Source organism: Scyliorhinus torazame, chromosome 2 (genome assembly GCF_047496885.1).
Source record: "Scyliorhinus torazame isolate Kashiwa2021f chromosome 2, sScyTor2.1, whole genome shotgun sequence".
NCBI lineage: Eukaryota > Metazoa > Chordata > Chondrichthyes > Carcharhiniformes > Scyliorhinidae > Scyliorhinus > Scyliorhinus torazame.
The window spans coordinates 352,890,494-352,912,101 of NC_092708.1; the positions used below are offsets into that span (position 1 = coordinate 352,890,494).

General features: G+C 53.8%; 1 protein-coding gene across 6 annotated transcripts in view; it reads right to left on the minus strand.

Moving 5' to 3' along the window:
- LOC140403495 (echinoderm microtubule-associated protein-like 5) overlaps positions 1 to 21,608 on the minus strand; it is a 415,808-nt gene that overhangs the window by 56,718 nt on the left and 337,482 nt on the right. For 5 of the 6 annotated variants that reach the window (XM_072491458.1, XM_072491449.1, XM_072491467.1 and 2 more), the window contains 2 exons: positions 17,767 to 17,975; positions 10,421 to 10,578 (listed from right to left, as the gene is read on the minus strand). In XM_072491458.1, coding sequence (XP_072347559.1) covers positions 10,421 to 10,578; positions 17,767 to 17,975 — 367 coding nt within the window. The remainder of the gene's footprint in view (positions 1 to 10,420; positions 10,579 to 17,766; positions 17,976 to 21,608) is intronic. The other variant, XM_072491440.1, reaches the window with a different exon arrangement.

Genomic DNA, 21,608 nt, shown 5'->3' on the forward strand with positions numbered 1-21,608 from the left:
CTCGCCGCCCCCCTCTTTCGAAGTTGTTGGGCCAGCAGCCGGCTCGCCTTTTCCCCATATTCATATTGTACTCCCTGTGCCTTCCTCCACTGCGTCTCCGTCTTTCCCTGTATAGCCCTTTCTCCAGGGCCTCCGCATACTGCCTACCCACCCTCAGAATTTCCCCAACCAATCTCTCTCTTTTTTTACCCTCTTGTTTCCCCCTGTGGGCTCTAATGGAAATCAGCTCTCCTCTAACCACCGCCTTCAGCACTTCCCATACTACCCCCACCTGGACCTCCCCACCGTCATTGACCTCCAGGTATCTTTCGATGCATCCTCTCACCCTTCCGCATACCCCCTCGTCCGCCAGTAGTCCCATATCTAATCTCCAAAGTGGGCGTTGTTCCTTTTCCTCTCCTAGATCCAGATCCACCCAATGTGGGGCGTGATCTGAAACGGCTATAGCCGAGTACTCCGTTCCTGTCACTTTTGGGATCAGCGCCCTTCCCAAGACAAAAAAGTCGATCCGGGAGTATACTGTATGGACGTGGGAGAAGAAGGAAAACTCTTTCCCCATCGGTCTGGCAAATCTCCACGGATCTACCCCTCCCACCTGCTCCATAAATCCCTTAAGCACCTTGGCCGCTGCCGGCCTTCTCCCGGTCCTGGATCTGGACCGGTCCAGCCCTGGGTCCAGCACTGTGTTAAAATCCCCCCCCATTACCAAGCTTCCCGCCTCCAGGTCCGGAATACGTCCCAGCATTCGCTTCATGAATCCCGCGTCATCCCAGTTCGGGGCGTTTACGTTCACCAGCACCACCGCCTCACCCTGCAATCTGCCACTCACCATCACGTACCTGCCCCCACAATGGTCTTAGCCTCGAACGATACCCGTTTCCCCACCAGTATTGCCACCCCTCTGTTTTTCGCATCTAGCCCTGAGTGGAATACCTGTCCCACCCATCCTTTCCTTAGTCTAACCTGATCCGCCAATTTCAGGTGCGTCTCCTGGAGCATAACCACATCCGCCTTCAGTCTCTTTAAGTGCGCAAACACACTTGCCCTCTTAATCGGCCCATTTAAACCTCTCACATTCCATGTGATCAGCCGGGTTGGGGGGCCGTTTACCCCCCCCTCGTCGACTAGCCATCCCCTTTTTTAAGCCAGCTCCCCACCCAGGTCCCACGCATCTGTCTGTCCCCCAGACTGCGCCCTCCCGTCCCGACCACCTCGTCTCGTATCAGCTCCCCCTTACCCTCAGCAGCAGCAACCCAGTTAACCCCCCCCCGGCTAGATTCCCCTCTAGCTTGATTGCTCCCCCCATATTGCTTCCGGGAGTCAGCTAACTTTGGCTGACCTTGACTTCCCCCATTTATCCTTTGACCTCCCTGCGTGAGGCCCCCTTCCTTCCTGCGCCCTTTTTCCCGCCTCAATTTCCATAGCGCGGGAAAAACCCCGCGCTTTCCTCTCGGCCCCGCCCCTAATGGTGCAGTTCCCTCATTCCCCTTCCCTGTCCCCTTTTCCACCGGCGCCCACATTTCTTCGTGTGTCCCCCCTCGGGGGGGGGGGGGAGGGGGGGGGGGGGGGGAGAAAATTCCCCGTCCAACATTATTACATATTAGCCCTCCCTCTCCCCACTTTACATTTCTGTGCCACCACCTCGCTACCTCTCTCCAGACATCAATTTCTCAAGTCTAGTCCAATTTCTCTTCCTGAATGAATGTCCATGCCTCCTCCGCCGTCTCGAAGTAGTGGTGTTTGCCCTGGTGTGTGACCCACAATCTTGCCGGCTGCAGCATCCCAAATTTGACTTTCTTCCTATGTAGCACCGCCTTGGCCCGATTAAAGTTCGCCCTCCTTCTCGCCACCTCTGCACTCCAATCTTGATATACGCGTATCACAGCGTTCTCCCACTTGCTGCTCCGTGTCCTCTTAGCCCAACTCAGGACCATCTCCCTGTCCCTGTAGCGATGGAACCTCACCACTATTGCTCTTGGTGTTTCCCCTGCCTTTGGTCTTCTCACGAGGACCCGGTACGCTCCCTCCACTTCCAGGGGGCCCGTTGGGGCCTCAGCCCCCATTAGAGTATGGAGCATCGTACTCACATACGCCCCAGCAACAACTCCCTCTGTCCCTTCGGGGAGACCTAAAATCCTTAGATTCTTCCTCCTCGAGCTGTTCTCCAGGGCTTCCAGCCTTTCTATGCACCTCTTATGTAGTGCCTCGTGCGTCTCCATTTTTACCACCAGGCCCTGTATCTCGTCTTCGTTCTCGGCTGCCTTTGCCTTCACTCCACGGAGTTCTATCGCCTGGACCTTCTGTGTTTCCTTCAATCCCTCGATTGCCAGTAACATCGGCGCCAGCACCTCTTTCTTGAGCTCCTCCACACATCGTCGGAGGAACTCCTGCTGTTCCGGGCCCCATACCATCTGGGCTCCCTCGGCCGCCATCTTGCTTCTCCCTTCTCTTCCCTGCCGCTGCTCCGGAGGATCCTCCGCAATCTGGACACTGCTGTCGCTCCTTTCCATCCACACCCGGGGGGACTTCTTCCTTTGTCACCTCACACTGGGTTTGGCCGTAAAAAATTTCCGTTGGGGCTCCCGATAAGAGCCTAAAAGTCCGTTGAAACGAGAGGTGCTGAAATGTGCGGCTTAGCTGGTCATCGCCGCAACCGGAAGTCGATGCAAATGGATCTTAATGACCCATCTACAACCTCCTGCTGGCATGGGGCGTAAACCTTGATCCCAATGGCAGCGGGGGGGGGGGGGTCGGAGCATTGGAAACGGGGTGCTCCTCCTGTTTTCTTCACTAACGCAGGATTCTCTGCCTCACCAGGAACTCCGTTACTGGCAACACGAGGTGGAGAATTTTTGCCTTCTGTAGAAACTGTTGTTAACTATCCACCTCATTCATCACCAGAACACCATGGTTGCAGTGTGTACCGTCTAAAAGGTGCTCTGCAACAAATTGACAAGTCCTCAGTGACATCACCTTCTAAACCCACAAACTTTACCATCTTGAAGGACAAGGATTGAAAGCAAATGGGAACACCACCAACTCCACGTTCTCGAACTCACACACCATCTTGACTTGGAAGTATAATTTCCATTGCTTCATTATTACTGGGTCAAAACCTTGGAACTCCCTCCCCAATAGCACTTTGGGTATACCTACACCATTTGGACTACAGCATTGCAAGGTGGTGGCTCAACACCAGCTTCTTAAGGGTAACAAATGTTGACCTTGCTAGCAATGTCCTCATTTGGTGAATGAATACAAAAGAAACAATTTATAAAAACACTGAACCACAGAAGCAGGTAACCACAGAGCAGATCAAAAGCTTTATCAAAGAGGCAGGTTTTAATGTGTATGTTTATGGAAATAATTCCAGAGTTCACAGCCAAGGCAGCTGAAAGCTTAGCTCTCAATGGTTGAGCAATTATAATCAGAAATGCTCAGGAGGCCAGAATTGGAGCAATAAGGATATCTCAAACACTAGTAGGAGGAGGTTAAAGAGAGATGGGGGAGGGGTGGGACGATTGCCATGGAGGGATTTGAAAACAAGGATGAGGATTTTAAAATATTTAAATATTTATTGAAAGTTAGGAAAAAGGCTGATTTAACATTTTAGGAGTTTGTTAGGAGCCAATCGCAAAACATTGAAACATTAACTGCAGTGGAGCTCAGAAAACTCTGTTATTGGAATGCTGGTTAGATCTCGTGATTGGCTTCTTTGCTACACATTCTCCCCCTTCACACAAACCACTGCAGGTGTGATGACATTGTGCAAGAAAGGTATGAGCAGACTTCCGGTTGCGGCGATGCGGGGCTAAGCCGCACGTTTCGGCAGCTCCCGCGATTACGGACTTTCGGGCTCTCCAGAGGAGCCACAACGGGAATTTTTCGAAGACGTCCCGTGTGGGAAGTTGAGAGCAAGGTCCCCCTTCACTGTATATGGAACGGACAAGAAGTGGAGCACCTAAAAAAGCGGCGTTGGAGCAGCGAGGGAAGAAAAACAAGATGGCGGCGGCCGGAGATAAAGTGGAATGCGGGCCGGAGCTGCAAGAGTTTATCAAGCGCTGTTTTGAGGAGCTGCGGTAAGAGATGCTGGCGCCTATGCTGTCGGCGATCGAAGGATTAGAGATGACCCAGAAGGCCCATGAGGTAAAGATCCAGGAGGTGCAGAAAAAAGTCGATGAGAACAATGATGAGATCTTGGGCCTGGCGGTGAAGTTGGAGAGGCACGAGACGCTGCACAAAAGGTGGGCGGAAAGATTCGAAGACCTGGAGAACAGGTCAAGGAGAAAGAATCTTCGGATCCTGGGTCTCCCTGAAGGAGTGGAGGGGACCGATGCCGGGGCATATGCGAGCACGATGCTTGAGTCGCTGATGGGTGCGGAGGCCCCTCCGAGGCCTCTGGAGCTGGATGGGGCACATCGGGTGCTGGCAAGGAGGCCCAAGGCCAACGAGCCGCCAAGGGCTATTGTGGTGAGGTTTCACCGTTTCACGGACAGAGATAGGGTCTTGAGATGGGCCAAGAAAGAGCGGAGCAGTAGCTGGGAGAATGCGGAGATCCGAATCTACCCGGACTGGAGCACGGAGGTGGCAAAGAAGAGAGCGGGTTTCAACCGGGCCAAGACGGTGCTGCATCAGAAGGGAGTGAGATTCGGAATGCTGCAGCCAGCGTGATTGTGGGTCACATTCCAGGATCAACATCACTACTTTGAAACGCCTGAGGAGGCTTGGACCTTTATCCAAACTGAAAAGTTGGACTCAAACTGAGGGTTTGTGGGGGAGGGGGGGGGGGATGTTGGATGTTTGTTGTACACAGGGTTTGAATCACGCGCAGGAAATGTTCCACGGGTTGGGTGATGGATGGGGATGGGGAAAGGGATCGGGTGAGAAGACTGTGCGAGAAGGTGGGCGCCGGTGCTGGAGGGAGGGGAGGCTCGGGGATGGGGGAAATGAGATAAGGCCGCGACAGGAGCTGCGCCAGAGGGGGCGGGGCAGGCTCAGGAAAGCGCGGGCTTTTTCCCGGGCTAGGGAAGGACGGCGTGGGGGGGTTGGGGGGGAGTGGAGGAGCGCACACGGATTGTTGGGGAGGGGAGATTCCCACACGGGGGGGGGGTCAATGGGACGGCGGGGGAAGCCAGGGTCAGCAGGAGTCAGCTGACCTACGGGAGTGTTATGGGGGGAGCAAAAGAGCTAGACTCGGGTCTAGCCGGGGGGGGGGGGAGGATAGGGTTGCTACCGCACTGGCCGAGGGGGAATTGGACACAGAAGAGGTGGTCGGGGCGGGGGTCTGGAGGGTGAGGGCGGTGCTGGCACGGGACTGGCCTAGAAAAGGTGATGGCTAGTTGGTGGGGGGGGAGGGGTGGGAGGCCGCCCAATCCGGCTGATAACGTGGAATGTGAGGGGCCTGAATGGGCCAGTAAAGAGGACCCGAGTGTTCGCGCACTTAAAAGGACTGAAGGCAGATGTGGTCATGCTCCAGGAGACACATTTGAAGGTGGCAGACCAGGTCAGGTTAAGAAAGGGATGGGCAGGACAGGTATTTCAGTCGGGGCTGGATGCGAAGAACAGAGGGGTGGCAATATTGGTGGGGAAGCGGGTGTCGTTTGAGGCCAAGAATATTGTAGTGGACAATGGAGGTCGATACGTGATGGTGAGCGGTAGGTTGCAGGGGACGTGGGTGGTATTGGTAAATGTATACGCCCCGAACTGGGACGATGCTGGATTCATGAAGCGTATGTTGGGGCGCATTCCGGACCTGGAGGTAGGAAGCTTGATAATGGGTGGGGATTTCAACACGATGTTGGACCCAGCACTGGATCGCTCCAGATCTAGGACCGGAAAGAGGCTGGCTGCGGCCAAGGTGCTTAGGGGGCTTATGGACCAGATGGGGGAGAGTGGATCCGTGGAGGTTTGCCAGGCCGCAGGCCAGGGAATTTTCTTTTTCCTCCCACGTGCACAAAGCCTACTCCCGGATAGATTTTTTTGTTCTGGGCAGGGTGCTGATCCCGAAAGTGGAGGGAAGGGAGTATTTGGCCATAGCCATTTCAGATCACGCCCCGCACTGGGTGGAACTGGAGTTGGGAGAGGAGAGGGACCAACGCCCGTTGTGGCGGTTGGATGTGGGACTGCTGGCAGATGAGGCGGTGTGCGGGAAGGTGAGGGGGTGCACTGAAAGGTACTTGGAGGCCAACGAGAACGGGGAGGTCCAGGTGGGGGTCGTATGGGAGGCGCTGAAGGCAGTGGTCAGGAGAGAGTTAATCTCCATCAGGCCTCATAGGGAGAAGAGGGAGGGCAGGGAAAGGGAGAGGTTAGTGGGGGAGATTTTAAGAGTGGACAGGAGATACACAGAGGCCCCTAAAGAGGGACTACTTAGGGAAAGGTGAAATCTCCAGACGGAGTTCGACCTGTTGACCACAGGGAAGGCAGAGGCACAGTGTAGGAAAGCGCAGGGGGCGACGTATGAGTATGGGGAGAAGGCGAGCCGGATGCTGGCACACCAGCTCCGTAAGAGGATGGCAGCGAGGGAGATAGGTGGAGTCAAGGATGGAAGGGGAGCTACGGTGCGGAGTGCGATGAAAGTAAACAAGGCATTCAAGGCCTTCTATGAGTAGCTGTACAGATTCCAGCCCCCAGCGGGGGAAGGGGGGATGTGACGATTCTTGGACCAACTGAGGTTCCCGAGGGTGAAGGAGCAGGAGGTGGCTGGTTTGGGGGCACCAATTGGGTTGGAGGAGCTGATTAAAGGTCTGGGGAGTATGCAGGCAGGGAAAGCCCCAGGACCGGATGGGTTCCCGGTTGAGTTCTATAGGAAGTACGTAGACCTGTTAGCCCCGTTGCTGGTGAGGACATTTAATGAGGCAAGAGAGGGAGGGACCCTGCCCCCGACAATGTCTGAGGCGACGATCTCTTTGATCCTGAAGGAGGATAAGGACCCACTGCAATGTGGGTCGTACAGGCCGATCTCGCTCCTCAACGTGGATGCTAAGTTGCTGGCAAAAGTGATGGCTACGAGGATCGAGGACTGTGTCCCGGGGGTGATTCACGAGGACCAGATGGGATTTGTAAAGGGCAGGCAGCTAAACACCAATGTGCGGCGGCTCCTAAACGTGATAATGATGCCATCGGTGGGAGAGGCGGAGATAGTGGCGGCTATGGACGCGGAGAAGGCCTTTGACCGAGTAGAGTGGGAGTTCCTCTGGGAAGTGCTGCGGAGGTTTGTGTTCGGGGGAGGATTTATTAGCTGGGTTAAGCTCCTATACAGAGCCCCGGTGGCGAGTGTGGTGATGAATTGGCGGAGGTCGGAGTATTTTCGGCTGTATCGAGGGACGAGGCAGGGGTGCCCCCTGTCCCCCCTGTTGTTTGCATTAGCAATTGAACCCTTGGCCATGTCATTAAGGGAGTCTAGGAAATGGAGGGGGGGGGTCCGAGGGAGAGAGGAGCATCGAGTGTCACTTTACGCAGACGACCTGTTGTTGTATGTGGCGGATCCAGTGGAGGGAATGGTGGAGGTCATGCAGATTCTAATGGAGTTTGGGGATTTTTTGGGCTATAAGCTCAATGTAGGGAAGAGTGAGCTCTTTGTAGTACAGTCAGGAGACCAGGAAAGGGGATAGACGATCTACCGTTGGAGAGGGCGGAAAGGAGCTTTTGGTACTTGGGGATCCAAATAGCTAGGAGTTGGGGGGCCCTACATAAACTTAATTTGACGAGGCTGGTGGAGCAGATGGAGGAGTACTTCAAACGATGGGACATGTTGCCGCTCTCGCTAGCGGGGAGAGTGCAGTCGGTCAAAATGGTGGTCCTCCCGAGGTTTCCTTTTGTGTTCCAGTGCCTTCCAATCGTGATCACCAAGGCCTTTTTTAAGAGGGTAGGCAGGAGCATTATGGGGTGTGTGTGGGCGAATAAGACCCCGAGGGTAAGGAGGGGGTTTCTGGAGCGCAGTAGGGACAGAGGAGGGTTGGCGTTGCCGAATCTGGGTGGCTATTACTGGGGAGCCAATGTGGCGATGATCCGTAAGTGGGTGATGGAGGGAGAGGGGGCGGCATAGAAGAGGTTGGAGATGGCGTCCTGCAAAGGAACGAGCCTGGGGGCGCTGGTGACGGCACCGCTGCCGCTCTCGCCGACAAGGTACACGAGTCCGGTGGTGGCGGCAACACTAAAGATCTGGGGCCAGTGGAGACGGCATAGGGGTGCAATGGGAGCCTCGGTGTGGTCCCCGATCAGGGTTAACCATCGGTTTGTCCCAGGGAGGATGGACAGGGGGTTTCAGAGCTGGTATCGGGCAGGGATTAGAAGAATGGGGGACCTGTTCATTGATGGGACGTTTGCGAGCCTGGGGGAACTGGAGGAAAAGTTTGGGCTAACCCCGGGAAATGCTTTCAGGTACATGCAAGTGAGGGCGTTTGTGAGGCGACAGGTGAGGGAATTCCCGTTGCTCCCGGCACAGGAGATTCAAGATAGGGTGATTTTGGGTGCATGGGTCGGAGAGGGCAAGGTGTCGGCGATATACCAGGAGATGAAAGAAGAGGGGGACGCTTTGGTAGAGGAGCTGAAGGGTAAATGGGAGGAGTTGGGGGAGGAGATTGAGGAGAGGCTATGGGCTGATGCCCTAAGTTGGGTTAATTCCTCTTCTTCGTGTGCCAGGCTTGGCCTGATACAATTTAAGGTGGTTCATAGAGCGCATATGACGGGGGCGAGGCTGAGTAGGTTCTTTGGGGTGGAGGACAGATGTGGGAGGTGCTCAGGAAGTCCTGCAAACCATGTCCATGTTTTGGTCATGCCCGGCACTGGAGGGGTTCTGGAGGGAAGTGGCAGGAACAGTATCTAAGGTGGTGAAAGTCCGGGTCAAGCCAAGCTGGGGGCTAGCACTATTTGGAGTAGGGGACGAGCCGGGAGTGCAGGAGGCGAAAGAGGCCGGCATTCTGGCCTTTGCGTCCGTAGTAGCCCGGCGAAGGATCTTGCTAATGTGGAAGGAGGCGAAGCCCCCCAGCGTGGAGGCCTGGATAAATGATATGGCAGGGTCTATCAAGTTGGAGAGGATAAAGTTTGCCTTAAGAGGGTCTGCCCAGGGGTTCTACAGGCGGTGGCAACCGTTCCTAGACTATCTCGCGGAGCGTTAGATGAAGGTCGGTCAGCAGCAGCAGCAACCCAGGGGGGGAGGGGGGATGGGGGGATATCTTTCATGGGGGGGGGAGGAGGAGGGAGGGAGGGGGAAGGGGGGTTTATTTGGGGGACATTCGAGCAAGAAAATACATGAATGAACCGGAAAACTGACATGTACGGGAGGAATCCAATGTACAAAGCTCTGTATCATATCGATTTACCATGTTCATGCCTTGTTATGTGAGCTTTCTTTCTTTTTGTTCCTGGGGGGGTGGGTTGTTTGTAAGGGTGAAAAATTTTGTTAAAAAATTCTTAATAAATATATATTTTTTAAAAAGGTACGAGCAAAGGAAAATTTGGAGAGAAAGGCTGATGATGCTCTGTGTAAGCTGAACTTTATGGGTACCCCATGGCACATGCTGAATGTAATTTAAGGCAGTGAGAGAACAACATAATTTAAAGTACCATGCATGCTTTGGATCTGGGATTATTTTGCTGATCCACGAAGGCCAGTTTTTAAAAAAAACTCGGCATGTTTGTCCTGTTGCTCACAGCATTCCATACTGTTCTTGTTGGGAACTTCCATGGACGGCGGATGTGATGGTGCTGCATCCTTCTACTCCACTCCGGTGGTAGAAACAGGGAAGTCCTTCTAAAATGCTTACAGAAATGCTGCTTCACAAATAATGATGCTTACCCCTTTAAAGTGCCTCAAGTCTTTAAATCCTTCAGCAGGACTGATTTTCTACCCATCAAATCAGTTGTTTTCATACTGTAGGCTCATCCCTGTTATCACAAACTATGCTAATCCCAGAAATACTCCTAAACTCAGCGCATTCTGTCCCACCTTGTGATATTTTTGAAGCAAATTAAACTCTCAATTTCCACTTGTGTTTGACTGACCAAAGGTCATTGGTATACTGTGGCTGCATAAGTGAATAGCACATCTGCATGATCTTGGTGAAGTTAATGGACAGTATCCAGATATAACTCTAAATTAAACAGCTGGAAGTATTTTATAAAATTTCAGTCAGAGTTGTAACAATAAGAGAAGAGAAAATTATTTAAAATTAATGTTTGGATCCTTATTGATTTGAGGAGCAAATTATAAATAAAAACCCCATCTCTAGCAAGGCCATAGTATGACATTTTTGGAACCCAGCAATTCAAGACTGAGCCTTCAACTGTACAAAATAAGAATATCAACTGATGTGAACCAATAAATCTTGCATATTTCAACATGCATAAATAAGGAGGTCATCACTGCTTATTCTTGGACTAAACATGTAGTAATGAGTTGCCAATGTATCTTTTTACTCACGGTCTTTCTTTCCCTCCTGTTACAATCAGGCCATCTCGTAATGTGGTATACATGGTGAAAACAGGCCCATTATGCGCTTTGGCTACAATTCGAACCAAAATATGCTCCCTCCAAACATACACGTCTCCACTGATGGTACCCGTAAACGTCAAATTATTCTGCAAGAAGACAGACTGGTTTTAACGAAGTAACTGAAAAGAAACAAATCATTGTAATAATGATGCACTTAGCAACTCTATACAACAAAGATTTTAATACCATGAAAGCCTTTAATTATCTTGTTGAGGGATTTTTTGTGAGCTTACATTATCCTTTTCAATAGTTAAGAATGAAACAAAGGGCTGGTAAGTAAGGGTGTGAACCTCATATTAATAAATTTGAGTGCATTTAAAGGCTATTAGCACACACCCCCCAACCAAATGATCCCCCCTCTCAAAATATTCATACTGTTTACAACAGGTATGACCAGATGTGAAGGTGTGAGGTAGTCATGGTGATCCCTCCGGGGGTGCAGAGGTAAGTAGAGCCACTGGGGGCCCATTTTGTTTTAGAAATGAGGCTCAAGATTGTGAGGGAAAACTGGTCTGTGCAGCTAGAGAGTTACATGTCAGGTTTGAGTTTGAACCTGACACTTTGCCAAATTCTAGTAAGACCCTGCCCATAGAGTTGTATTTGAACCTGTAAATAATTAAGTAAAGCAGAATTGTGTGGATTGTCATGGATAGAGAATATGAGGAATGTATAAAAACTGTCCGTTTATAGCAAGTATATTTGGATTCATAATATACTGGCCTGAATTCTCTGGTTGTTGCAATTCACTTTTCCTGAGGGGAACGCACCCCCGCCAGCAGGTTTTGCGGCGGCTTGGGGTGGTTACAATGGAAAATCCCATTGACAAGAGGCGGGATGATAGAATCCTCTCACCAGCGAACAGCACTTGACCGAGAAACTCACAGCTGGGAAACTGGAGATTCCAGCCCTCTGTGCTTAGAACTGTAATATGTTTGAGTCCAGTTCAACTATGCAGGTTCAGTTGTAACCGCAGCATTCAGTGTACGTTTAAGTGTCATTATAATGTACTGTATATTTAATTAATCAATGCAACTCAATATTAATGTTTAGAACCGTATCGATTTGAGCAGTAAATTATAAATAAGAATGGCATCTCTATTTCTGGAACCCACCAATTATCGAGCAAGCCTTCAAGTGTACAAAATAAAAATTTCTAAAGAAAATGAAATAAATTTTTCCAATGAAATACATACAAGATAAACAAAAACATGTCTTCGTAGCAATGGTCTACAGAAAACCATTTGTGTTCTGACCTTGTTACTCATTTATTCATGGGAGGCTTGTAACTTATTTTTTATTTTTAATTTTTAAATATATTTTATTGAAAATTTTTCGATCACAATTTTTTCCCCTTACACATTGAACGTAAGAAAAACAATTTTTTTTTAACAGTACATGTAACATAATAACCACAGTCTAATAACACGTAATTAACCAACATGGTAAACTACTCAATTAACATAAAGTAAAACTTCCCCCCCCCCTCCCCCCTGGGTTGCTGCTGCTGGTCATCTATCTTCCCTCTAACGTTCCCCTAGGTAGTCGAGGAATGGCTGCCACCGCCTGGTGAACCCTTGAGCCGATCCTCTCAGCGCAAACGTCCTCTGCTCCAGTTTTATGAACCCCGCCATATCGTTTATCCAGGCCTCCAGTCCGGGGGGTTTCGCTTCCTTCCACATGAGTAAAATCCTACGCCGGGCTACTAGGGACGCAAAGGCCACGATATCGGCCTCTTTCGCCTCCTGCACTCCCGGCTCATCCGCAACTCCAAATAAAGCTAACCCCCAGCCTGGTTTGACCCGGACCTTCACCACCTTCAAAATCACTCCCGTCACTCCCCTCCAATACCCCTCCAGTGCCGGGCACGACCAAAACATGTGTGTGGTTTGCCGGGCTTCCGCCGCACCTCCCACACTTGTCCTCCACTCCGAAGAACCTGCTCAACCTTTCTCCCCTTATGTGTGCTCTATGTAGCACCTTAAATTGAATCAGGCTAAGCCTGGCGCACGAGGAAGAGGAATTTACCCTGCTTAGGGCATCAGCCCACATACCCTCCTCTATCTCCTCCCCGAGCTCTTCTTCCCATTTTCCTTTTAGTTCGCCCACCAGCTCCTCCCCCTCTTCTCTCATCTCTCGGTATATCTCTGACACCTTACCCTCCCCGACCCACACCCCCGAGAGCATTCTATCCTGGATCCCATGTGGCGGGAGCGATGGAAATTCCCTCACCTGTTGTCTTGTGAACGCCCTCACCTGCATATACCTGAAAAAGTTTCCCCGGGGCAGCTTATACTTTTCCTCCAGCTCTCCCAAGCTCGCAAACGTCCCGTCTATAAATAAATCTCTCACCCTCCTAATTCCCAATTGGTGCCAGCTCTGGAATCCTCCATCCATCCTCCCTGGGGCAAACCTATGGTTGTTCCTGATTGGGGACCCCACCAGGGCTCCCAACACACCTCTCTGTCGCCTCCATTGTCCCCAGATATTTAATGTTGCCGCCACCACTGGGTTCGTGGTAAATTTTTTTGGTGAGAGCGGTAGCGGCGCCGTCACCAGCGCCTCTAAACTCGTCCCTTTACAGGACTTTCTCTCCAGTCTTTTCCACGCCGCTCCCTCTCCCTCCATCATCCATTTACGGATCACCGCCACATTGGCGGCCCAATAGTAGTCGCCCAAATTCGGCAGCCCCAATCCTCCTCTGTCTCTGCTACGTTGTAAGAACCCCCTCCTTACCCTCGGGACTTTCCCTGCCCACACGAAGCTCGTAATGCTCCTGTCTATTTTTTTAAAGAAGGCCTTAGTGATTAGTATAGGGAGACATTGGAATACAAATAGGAACCTCGGGAGGACCATCATCTTAATTGCCTGCACTCTGCCCGCCAACGACAGTGGCTGCATGTCCCACCTCTTGAAGTCCTCTTCCATTTGTTCTACCAATCGTGTCAGATTAAGTCTGTGCAAGGCTCCCCAGCTCCTGGCGATCTGAATCCCCAGGTATCGGAAGTTTCTTTCCACTTTCCTTAGAGGCAGGCCTTCTATCCCTCTACTCTGGTCCCCAGGGTGTATCACGAAAAGTTCACTCTTCCCCATGTTAAGCCTATATCCCGAGAAATCTCCGAACTCCCTCAATATCTGCATGACCTCCGTCATCCCCCCCACTGGGTCCGTCACATACAACAATAGGTCATCCGCGTAGAGCGACACTCGGTGTTCTTCTCCCCCTCTAATCACCCCTCTCCATTTCCTGGAGTCTCTCAGCGCCATGGCCAGTGGTTCAATTGCCAACGCGAACAGCAATGGAGATAGCGGGCATCCCTGTCTTGTTCCCCTGTATAGTCGGAAATACTCCGATCTTTGCCGACCCGTGACCACACTTGCCGTTGGGGCCCCATAAAGGAGTTTGACCCAGCTAATAAACCCGTTCCCGAACCCGAACCTCCTTAGCACCTCCCATAGGTACTCCCATTCCACCCTGTCAAATGCCTTCTCTGCATCCATTGCCGCCACTATCTCTGCCTCCCCCTCTACTGGGGGCATCATTATCACCCCTAATAGCCGTCGCACGTTGACATTTAGTTGTCTCCCCTTTACGAACCCTGTCTGGTCTTCGTGCACCACCCCCGGGACACAGTCCTCTATCCTCGATGTCAGCACCTTTGCTTACAATTTGGCGTCCACATTTAATAGTGAAATAGGCCTATAAGACCCGCACTGCAGCGGATCTTTATCCCGCTTCAAAATTAGCGATATCGTCGCCTCCGACATTGTCGGGGGTAGAGTCCCTCCTTCCCTGGCCTCGTTAAAGGTCCTCACCAATAGCGGGGCCAGCAGGTCCACATATTTTCTGTAAAATTCCACCGGGAACCCATCTGGTCCCGGAGCCTTCCCTGCCTGCATATTCCCCAGCCCCTTGATAACCTCGTCCACCCCAATTGGTGCCCCCAGGCCTTCCACCTCCTGCTCCTCCACCCTCGGGAACCTTAATTGGTCCAGGAACTGCCGCATCCCCTCTTTTCCCTCCGGGGGTTGGGACCTATAAAGTCTTTCGTAAAAGGTCTTAAACACCCCGTTTATCTTCCCTGCTCTCCGCACCATAGCTCCCTTTTCGTCTCTAATTCCCCCTATCTCCCTCGCCGCTGTCCTCTTTCGCAGCTGATGGGCCAACAGGCGACTAGCCTTTTCCCCATATTCATACCTCACCCCCGCGCCTTCCTCCACAGCACCTCCGCCCTCCTGGTGGTCAGAAGGTCGAACTCCATCTGGAGTCGTCGTCTCTCCCTGTACAGTCCCTCCTCCGGGATCTCCGCAAATTCCCTGTCCACCCTTAAGATCTCCCCCAGTAGTCTTTCCCTTTCCTTGACCTCTGTTTTCCCTTTGTGGGCCTTGATGGAGATCAGCTCTCCTCTGACCACCGCCTTTAGTGCTTCCCATACCACTCCCACTCGGACCTCCCCGTCGTCATTGGCCTCCAGGTACCTCTCGATACATCCCCGCACTCTTCCACAGACTCCCTCATCCGCCAACAGTCCCACATCTAATCGCCAGAGTGCTCGCTGCTCCCTCTCCTCTCCTAGTTCCAGGTCCACCCAATGTGGGGCATGATCTGAAATAGCTATGGCTGAATACTCAGCTTCTTCCACCCTCGAGATCAACGATCTTCCCAAAACAAAAAAATCTATCCGGGAGTACACTTTATGAACATGGGAGAAGAAGGAGAACTCCCTGGCCCTCGGTCTAAGAAATCGCCATGGATCCACTCCCCCCATTTGGTCCATAAACCCCTTAAGCACCTTGGCCGCTGCCGGCCTTCTTCCGGTCCTAGATCTGGATCTATCTAACCCTGGGTCCAGCACGGTGTTGAAGTCTCCTCCCAATATCAAGTTTCCTACCCCCAGGTCCGGTATACGTCCCAGCATCCGCCTCATAAATCCCGCATCGTCCCAGTTTGGGGCATATACGTTAACCAACACAACCTCCATTCCCTCCAGCCTGCCACTCACCATTACATATCTGCCTCCACTATCTGCTACAATGCTCCTTGCTTCGAATGCTACCCGTTTCCCCACCAGTATGGCCACCCCTCTGTTCTTTGCATCTAGCCCTGAATGGAACACCTGTCCCACCCATCCTTTCCTTAACCTAACTTGGTCCGCCACCTTCAGGTGCGTCTCCTGGAGCATAGCCACGTCTGCCCTCAGTCCTTTCAAGTGCGCGAGCACTCGGGCCTTTTTAATTGGTCCATTTAGGCCTCTCACGTTCCACGTGATCAGCCTCACTAGGGGACTACCTGCCCCCTTCCCGTGTCGACTAGCCATCACCTTCTCTAGGCCAGTCCCATATCCCGATTCCGCGCTCTCACTCGTTCCCCAGGTGTCGCATTCCAGCCCCGACCACCCTTTCTTCAGCCAGTTCCTCTTTGATTTCTGCAGCAGCAACCCAGTTATGCTCCCCCCCCCCCACCCCCTGCCACTAGATCCCCCTCTAGCGTGATTGCTCCCCCCATATTACTTCCGCAAGTCAGCTGACTTCAACTGACCCCGGCTTCTCCTGCTCACTCCTTGACACCCCCATGTGGGGAACTCCCATCTACCTTGCGCCTGTCTTCCCGCCATTATCTTTCTGGCGCGGGAACATCTCTGTAGCTGACCTGCCCCTTGTGGCGCAGCTCCCTTTCCCACCCCACTCCCATTCCTCATCCTCCGCCTATGTCCCTTCTTTCCCCCCCCACCGGCGCCCACATTTCTTAGTGTCACCCCCCTTCCCAATTTATTTCTCTATATACATCGACAGTAACATTTCCCTGTAATATCAGTCCCTCAGTTCCGATCCAATTTCTCCTCTTTAATAAAGGTCCATGCTTCTTCCGCCGTTTCGAAGTAGTGATGTCTCTCCTGGTACGTGACCCATAGTCGTGCCGGCTGCAGCATCCCGAACGTCACCTTCTTCTTGTGTAACATCTCCTTGGCTCGATTAAAACTCGCCCTCCTTCTCGCCACCTCCGCACTCCAATCCTGGTACACCCGTACCACTGCATTCTCCCACCTACTACTCCGTACCTTCTTGGCCCATCTTAGAACCACTTCTCTATCGTTGAAGCGGTGAAATCGCACGATTGTCGCCCTAGGTGGTTCTCCCGCTTTTGGTCTCCTCGCCGGGACCCGATGTGCCCCCTCCACTTCTAAGGGGCCCGAAGGGGCCTCAGCTCCCATCAGCGAGCTTAGCATCGTGCTCACGTAAGCCCCGCAGTCTGCTCCTTCCACTCCCTCAGGGAGACCCAGAATCCGAAGATTCTTCCTTCGTGCTCTGTTTTCTAGGGCCTCAATCCTTTCAATGCACTTTTTGTGGAGCGCCTCGTGCGTCTGTGTTTTGACCGCCAGGCCCAGGATCTCGTCCTCGTTATCCGTCACCTTCTGCTCCACCACGCGGAGCTCAGTCTCCTGGGTCCTTTGTGCCTCCTTGAGCCCCTCAATTGCCTGTAGCATCGGGGTCAGCACCTCCTTCTTTAGTAGCTCCACACACCTTCTTAAAAATTCGTCTTGATCGGGCCCCCATGTCGCCTGGGCTTTCTCCGCCGCCATCTTGTTTCTTTTTCCTTTCTGTCCCTAACTTCGAGGATTCCTCGTGCTGCAGCCGCCGCCGCCGATATTTTCCTCTTTCGTTGGGGGGGACTCCCTATTAACTCACCCCACACCGGGTTTCGTTGCGCGAAAATTTCCCGTTGGGGCTCTTAAAAGAGCCCGAAGGTCCGTTGGAGCTGGAGCCGCCGAAACGTGCGGCTTAGCTGGTCATCGCCGCAACAGGAAGTCGTAACTTATTTTTAAGAGGTTTTAATGCCTACCTTATAAAACAATGCGGGAGACCTTTATATTTGGTTTGAATCAGCTTTAAATAATAATTTAACATACATCTATATAAGTGGGGGAGACAGTGGTGTTGTGGTAATGTCCCTGAATTACTAGTAATCTAGAGGCGCAGGCTAATACTCTGGGGACAAGCGTTCAACGAAATCTGAAATTAAAAGGTGGTCTCAGTGATAGTGACCATAAAACTGTTGTCAATTGTCATAAAAGCCCATCTGCCGTCCTTATCTGATCTGGGCTACATGTGACTCCAGACCCACAGCTATGTGGTTGACTCTTAGCTTCCCTCTGCAATGGCCAAGCGAGACACTCAGATCAAGGGACAGGCAACAAAAGTTGTTCTTGCCAGCAACGTCCATATCCCATGAAAGATTAAATATATTTTAAAAGTAGGTTTAAAATAAAGGTACTTACAGCTCCAAAAGCTACAGCTAGCATTGTTTGCATCCTGGCATCCTCAATAGAATTTAAGTTGCCTTTTTTGCTCTGTAAAGCTTTGCCAGCGAAGGTCCAAAACCGTACATGTTTCATCCCCACTGACACAAACTGAGTGTCTGAATCAGGCCTGAATTCTGCAACAAAAATTCTTTTGGTGTGACCACTTCTACTGGCAACTTTGATACCTAGGGGACAAAGGCAGATAAAGTAGATGCAAAAGAAAATACATTCTGAAATGAATTGCAATTATATTTTGTATTTAGCATTCAGAGGGCGGGACTCTCCGACCCCCCCGCCGGGTCGGAGAATCGCCGGGGGGCGGCGTGAATCCCACCCCCGGCTGCTGCTGAATTCTCCGGCCCCCCAAAAATCCCGTCGACGTGAATCGCGCCGCCCGCCTGGGAGAATGGCGAGGACCGGGGCGACGCAATGGGACCCGGGGCCGCCTTAATTCTCCGGGTCGGATGGGCCGAAGTCCCGCCAATGAGACCATGGGTCACGTCGGGGTTAATCAAACCACCTATTTAACGACGTCAACCAGTCGTGATGGTAGACGCTGGCCAGCGCGGAGGTAGGGCTCGGCGTTGGGCGGCCGCAGGAGAAGTGACGGCACAGCCGCAGTTGGTGGGGACCCGTTGGAGTGTGCGTGCCGGGGGGGGGGGGGGTGTTTGGGGAGGGCAGGGGGTTTGGGGAGGGTGGGGGGGGAACGTTGGGGGGCGCGTGCCTGGTTGGGAGGGGGGAGGCGAGTACCGGGGAGGAGAGGGCGAGTGCCGGGGAGGAGAGGGGTGCGTGCCGGGTACGGGGCGGCGTGCTGGGGAGGGGGGGGCGAGTGCCGGGGATGGGAAGGCGAGTGCCGGGGATGGGAAGGCGAGTGCCGGGGATGGGAAGGCGAGTGCCGGAGAGGAGAGGGCGCATGCCAGTGAGGAGAGGGCGAGTGACGGGGAGGAGAGGGCCTGTGCTGCGGAGTGGGGTTGGGGGCGAGCGTGCTGGGGGGGGGGGGGAAGAGGGTTTGGCCGCCTGGCCAGGTGCCAGCTTCCAACAGTCACGACCATGCAGCGCATGGCACCTGGCTGCAGAGGGGGGAGGGGGGGGGGAGGGGGAGGGATATGGGCAATAATGACATGTCTATCTCCCCCCCCCCCCACCCCCACAGGCTGTTATGTTTGGTCATCACCCAGCAATGTTGGCCACCGCGGCGGGAGCCGCACTTCTAGATGTTGCCCTGGGGGAGCAGGAGCAAGAGCGAGCCAGGGTAGCGGCGGAGGCTGCCGCAGAGGAGCGTGCTGCAGGGAGGCAGGTGGCAGGAGCCCAGGCTGGAGGGCCGCCCGCCCGAAAGGACGAGGAGGAGGTGGTGGTGGTGCCACGGCGACGGAGACGCCCGATGAGGCCCCCTGTGTACCAGCCCCGCTTGTCGTACCAGGACCTCACGGACCGAGCATGCAGGAGACTCCGGATGAGCCAGGAAACCGTCGGCCATATCTGCCACCTGATGGCACGCCTGGCACTGGGGGAGGACACCCTCTTCCCGTGGCCATCAAGGTTACAGTGGCCCTGAACCTTTATGCCACGGGGTCATTCCAGGCGCCGAGTGGAGACCTGTCTGGCATCTCGCAGGCATCGGTGCATCCGTGCAGTGACAGACGCCCTATATGCTATTGCGGACCGCTACATCCAGTTCCCTGTGGACCGGGCCAGCCAGGATGCCCGGTCAGTGGGCTTCGCTGCGGGGCCAGGATGTCCATGGTCCAGGGAGCGATCGATGGGATGCACGTCGCTGTGCAGCCACCTGCGGATAACAGGGCCGTGTTCGTGAATAGGAAGGGGACCTATTCCATGAACATTCAGGTGGTCTGCGACCACCGCATGATGATCCTGCACTTCTGCACCCAGTACCCGAGCAGTGTACATGACTCATTCGTATTGGCGCAATCTTTCATCCCCACCATGTTCGAGGGACGCCTGCCCTGGCTGAGGGGCTGGTTGCTGGGCAACAGTGGTTACCCGTTGCGGTCGTGGCTGATGACGCCTATACGGAGGCCACAGACTGACGCGGAGAACCACTACAACGAAGCCCATGCAGCGACCAGGGATATGATAGAGAGGTGCTTTGGGCTGCTAAAGATGCGCTTCAGGTGCCTGGACCGCTCTGGAGGGGCCCTCCTGTACCCGTCAGATAGGGTCGGCCGCATCGTTGTGGTCTGCTGCGTCCTGCACAACATAACCCAGCAGAGGGGCGATGTGCTGCAGGCAGAGGAGGGGGAAGGGGCGGAGCAGCAAGACAAGGCGCAGGCCTCCCCAGATGAGGAGGATGGGGGCAATGGTCAGGACAGACGGGCTGGACATGGACGGGAGGCTGCCCACCGTTACCGGCTGGGCCAGCGGGCACGGGACAGGCCGATTGCTGCCCAGTTCACGGACTAGGTGGACGTGGGAATCGTCGAGTATGGGCACAGACTGCACACTACGGCACCAGCCTACCACCCTCACCCCACCCACCAGCCAGCCTACCACCCTAACCCTACCCATCCACCACCAACCACCCTCACCCCACCCGCATGCACACCACCCCTCCATTGCACATCCACCTGCGGCATAACGGGCCGGGCTCACACGGTCGCCGGTAGAAGCGTGTCTATTGCAGGCCATGGAGGATGATGACAACCCGCTCTGCGATGAGCTCTGGCCTCTACATCGTTGGACAATGTCTGACCCATGGCCACAATACCACTCTCCACCCGGACCGTCCCTGCATGCGGCCGTGACACTGCAGCGCATGGTCCCGTCGTCTGCCCGGGGGAATGGCAAGGGCGACCCGGGGGGAGGGAGGTCACACTCACCTGAGGCCGACGTTCTATCACCCCTCACACACACAAACTGGCGCTCACCTCAAACCACACCCCCACATGCATCGGACAGAGCACAAAGGCAGTAGGTGTGGAAGTGATTTTAATAACAAACAGTTCATACAGGTGCCCTAGTCCCTATAACTAATCTGTGCCCTGCACCCGTGCCATCTTACTCAGTGGCTAATTTTTTGGCCTTACGGGCCCTATGACTACGTTTAGGTGGTTCCCCAGACGGTACAGCAGAACTGGAGGTGGACTCCTGTGATTCCTGCCCTGTGACTAGGGACCCCTTTGGCGGCCATTTCCTGGGGTGGCCCAGCCTAGATGGGCCAGGCTGCGGCTCGGGCGACTGGGATGGCGAGCTGCCAGCCTGTCCTACGCGTTGCCCACCAGATGCACCTGGGACGGGGGGGGGGGGAGTCCGAGGTGTTGTGGTGTTCCGGGGGCCTCCCCTACAGGGGACCCAGAATGGGCCCCAGCACCTCCTCCTCCCTCGGGGTGCCCGATAGCCCCCGGGCCTCTACATGGGTCGGGGATGCGAACGGACCGCGCATCCGACGCCCCCCCCCCCGACACCTGGTGATGACAGTCCTAGAGGCCCGCCCTGGTATCAACAAGGGCAAGTTTGCAGCCATGGAGCTCAGGGAGTTGGCCATCCCTGTCTGGGCGACGCCGGCCAGCACCTGGGCAATGGCGCGATGCCTTCAGCGATGGCCTGCAGATACTGGGCCATTACCTGCTGAGACTGGGCCACGACATTGAATGCCTCTCCGGTCTGCTGCTGGCTCTGGCTCATGGCTTCCTGTGAGAGGGCAGCCATGTCCTGGGCCACAGACGCTGCCCGCACGGAACGCCCCAAGCCTTGCAGACTGCGACCCATGTCTGACACCGTCGCACCCATTGCCTCCACCACGGACGCCACCCGTGCGGTTTCGGCCTGGGTGGCACGTATGACCGGCACCACTCCCTGCT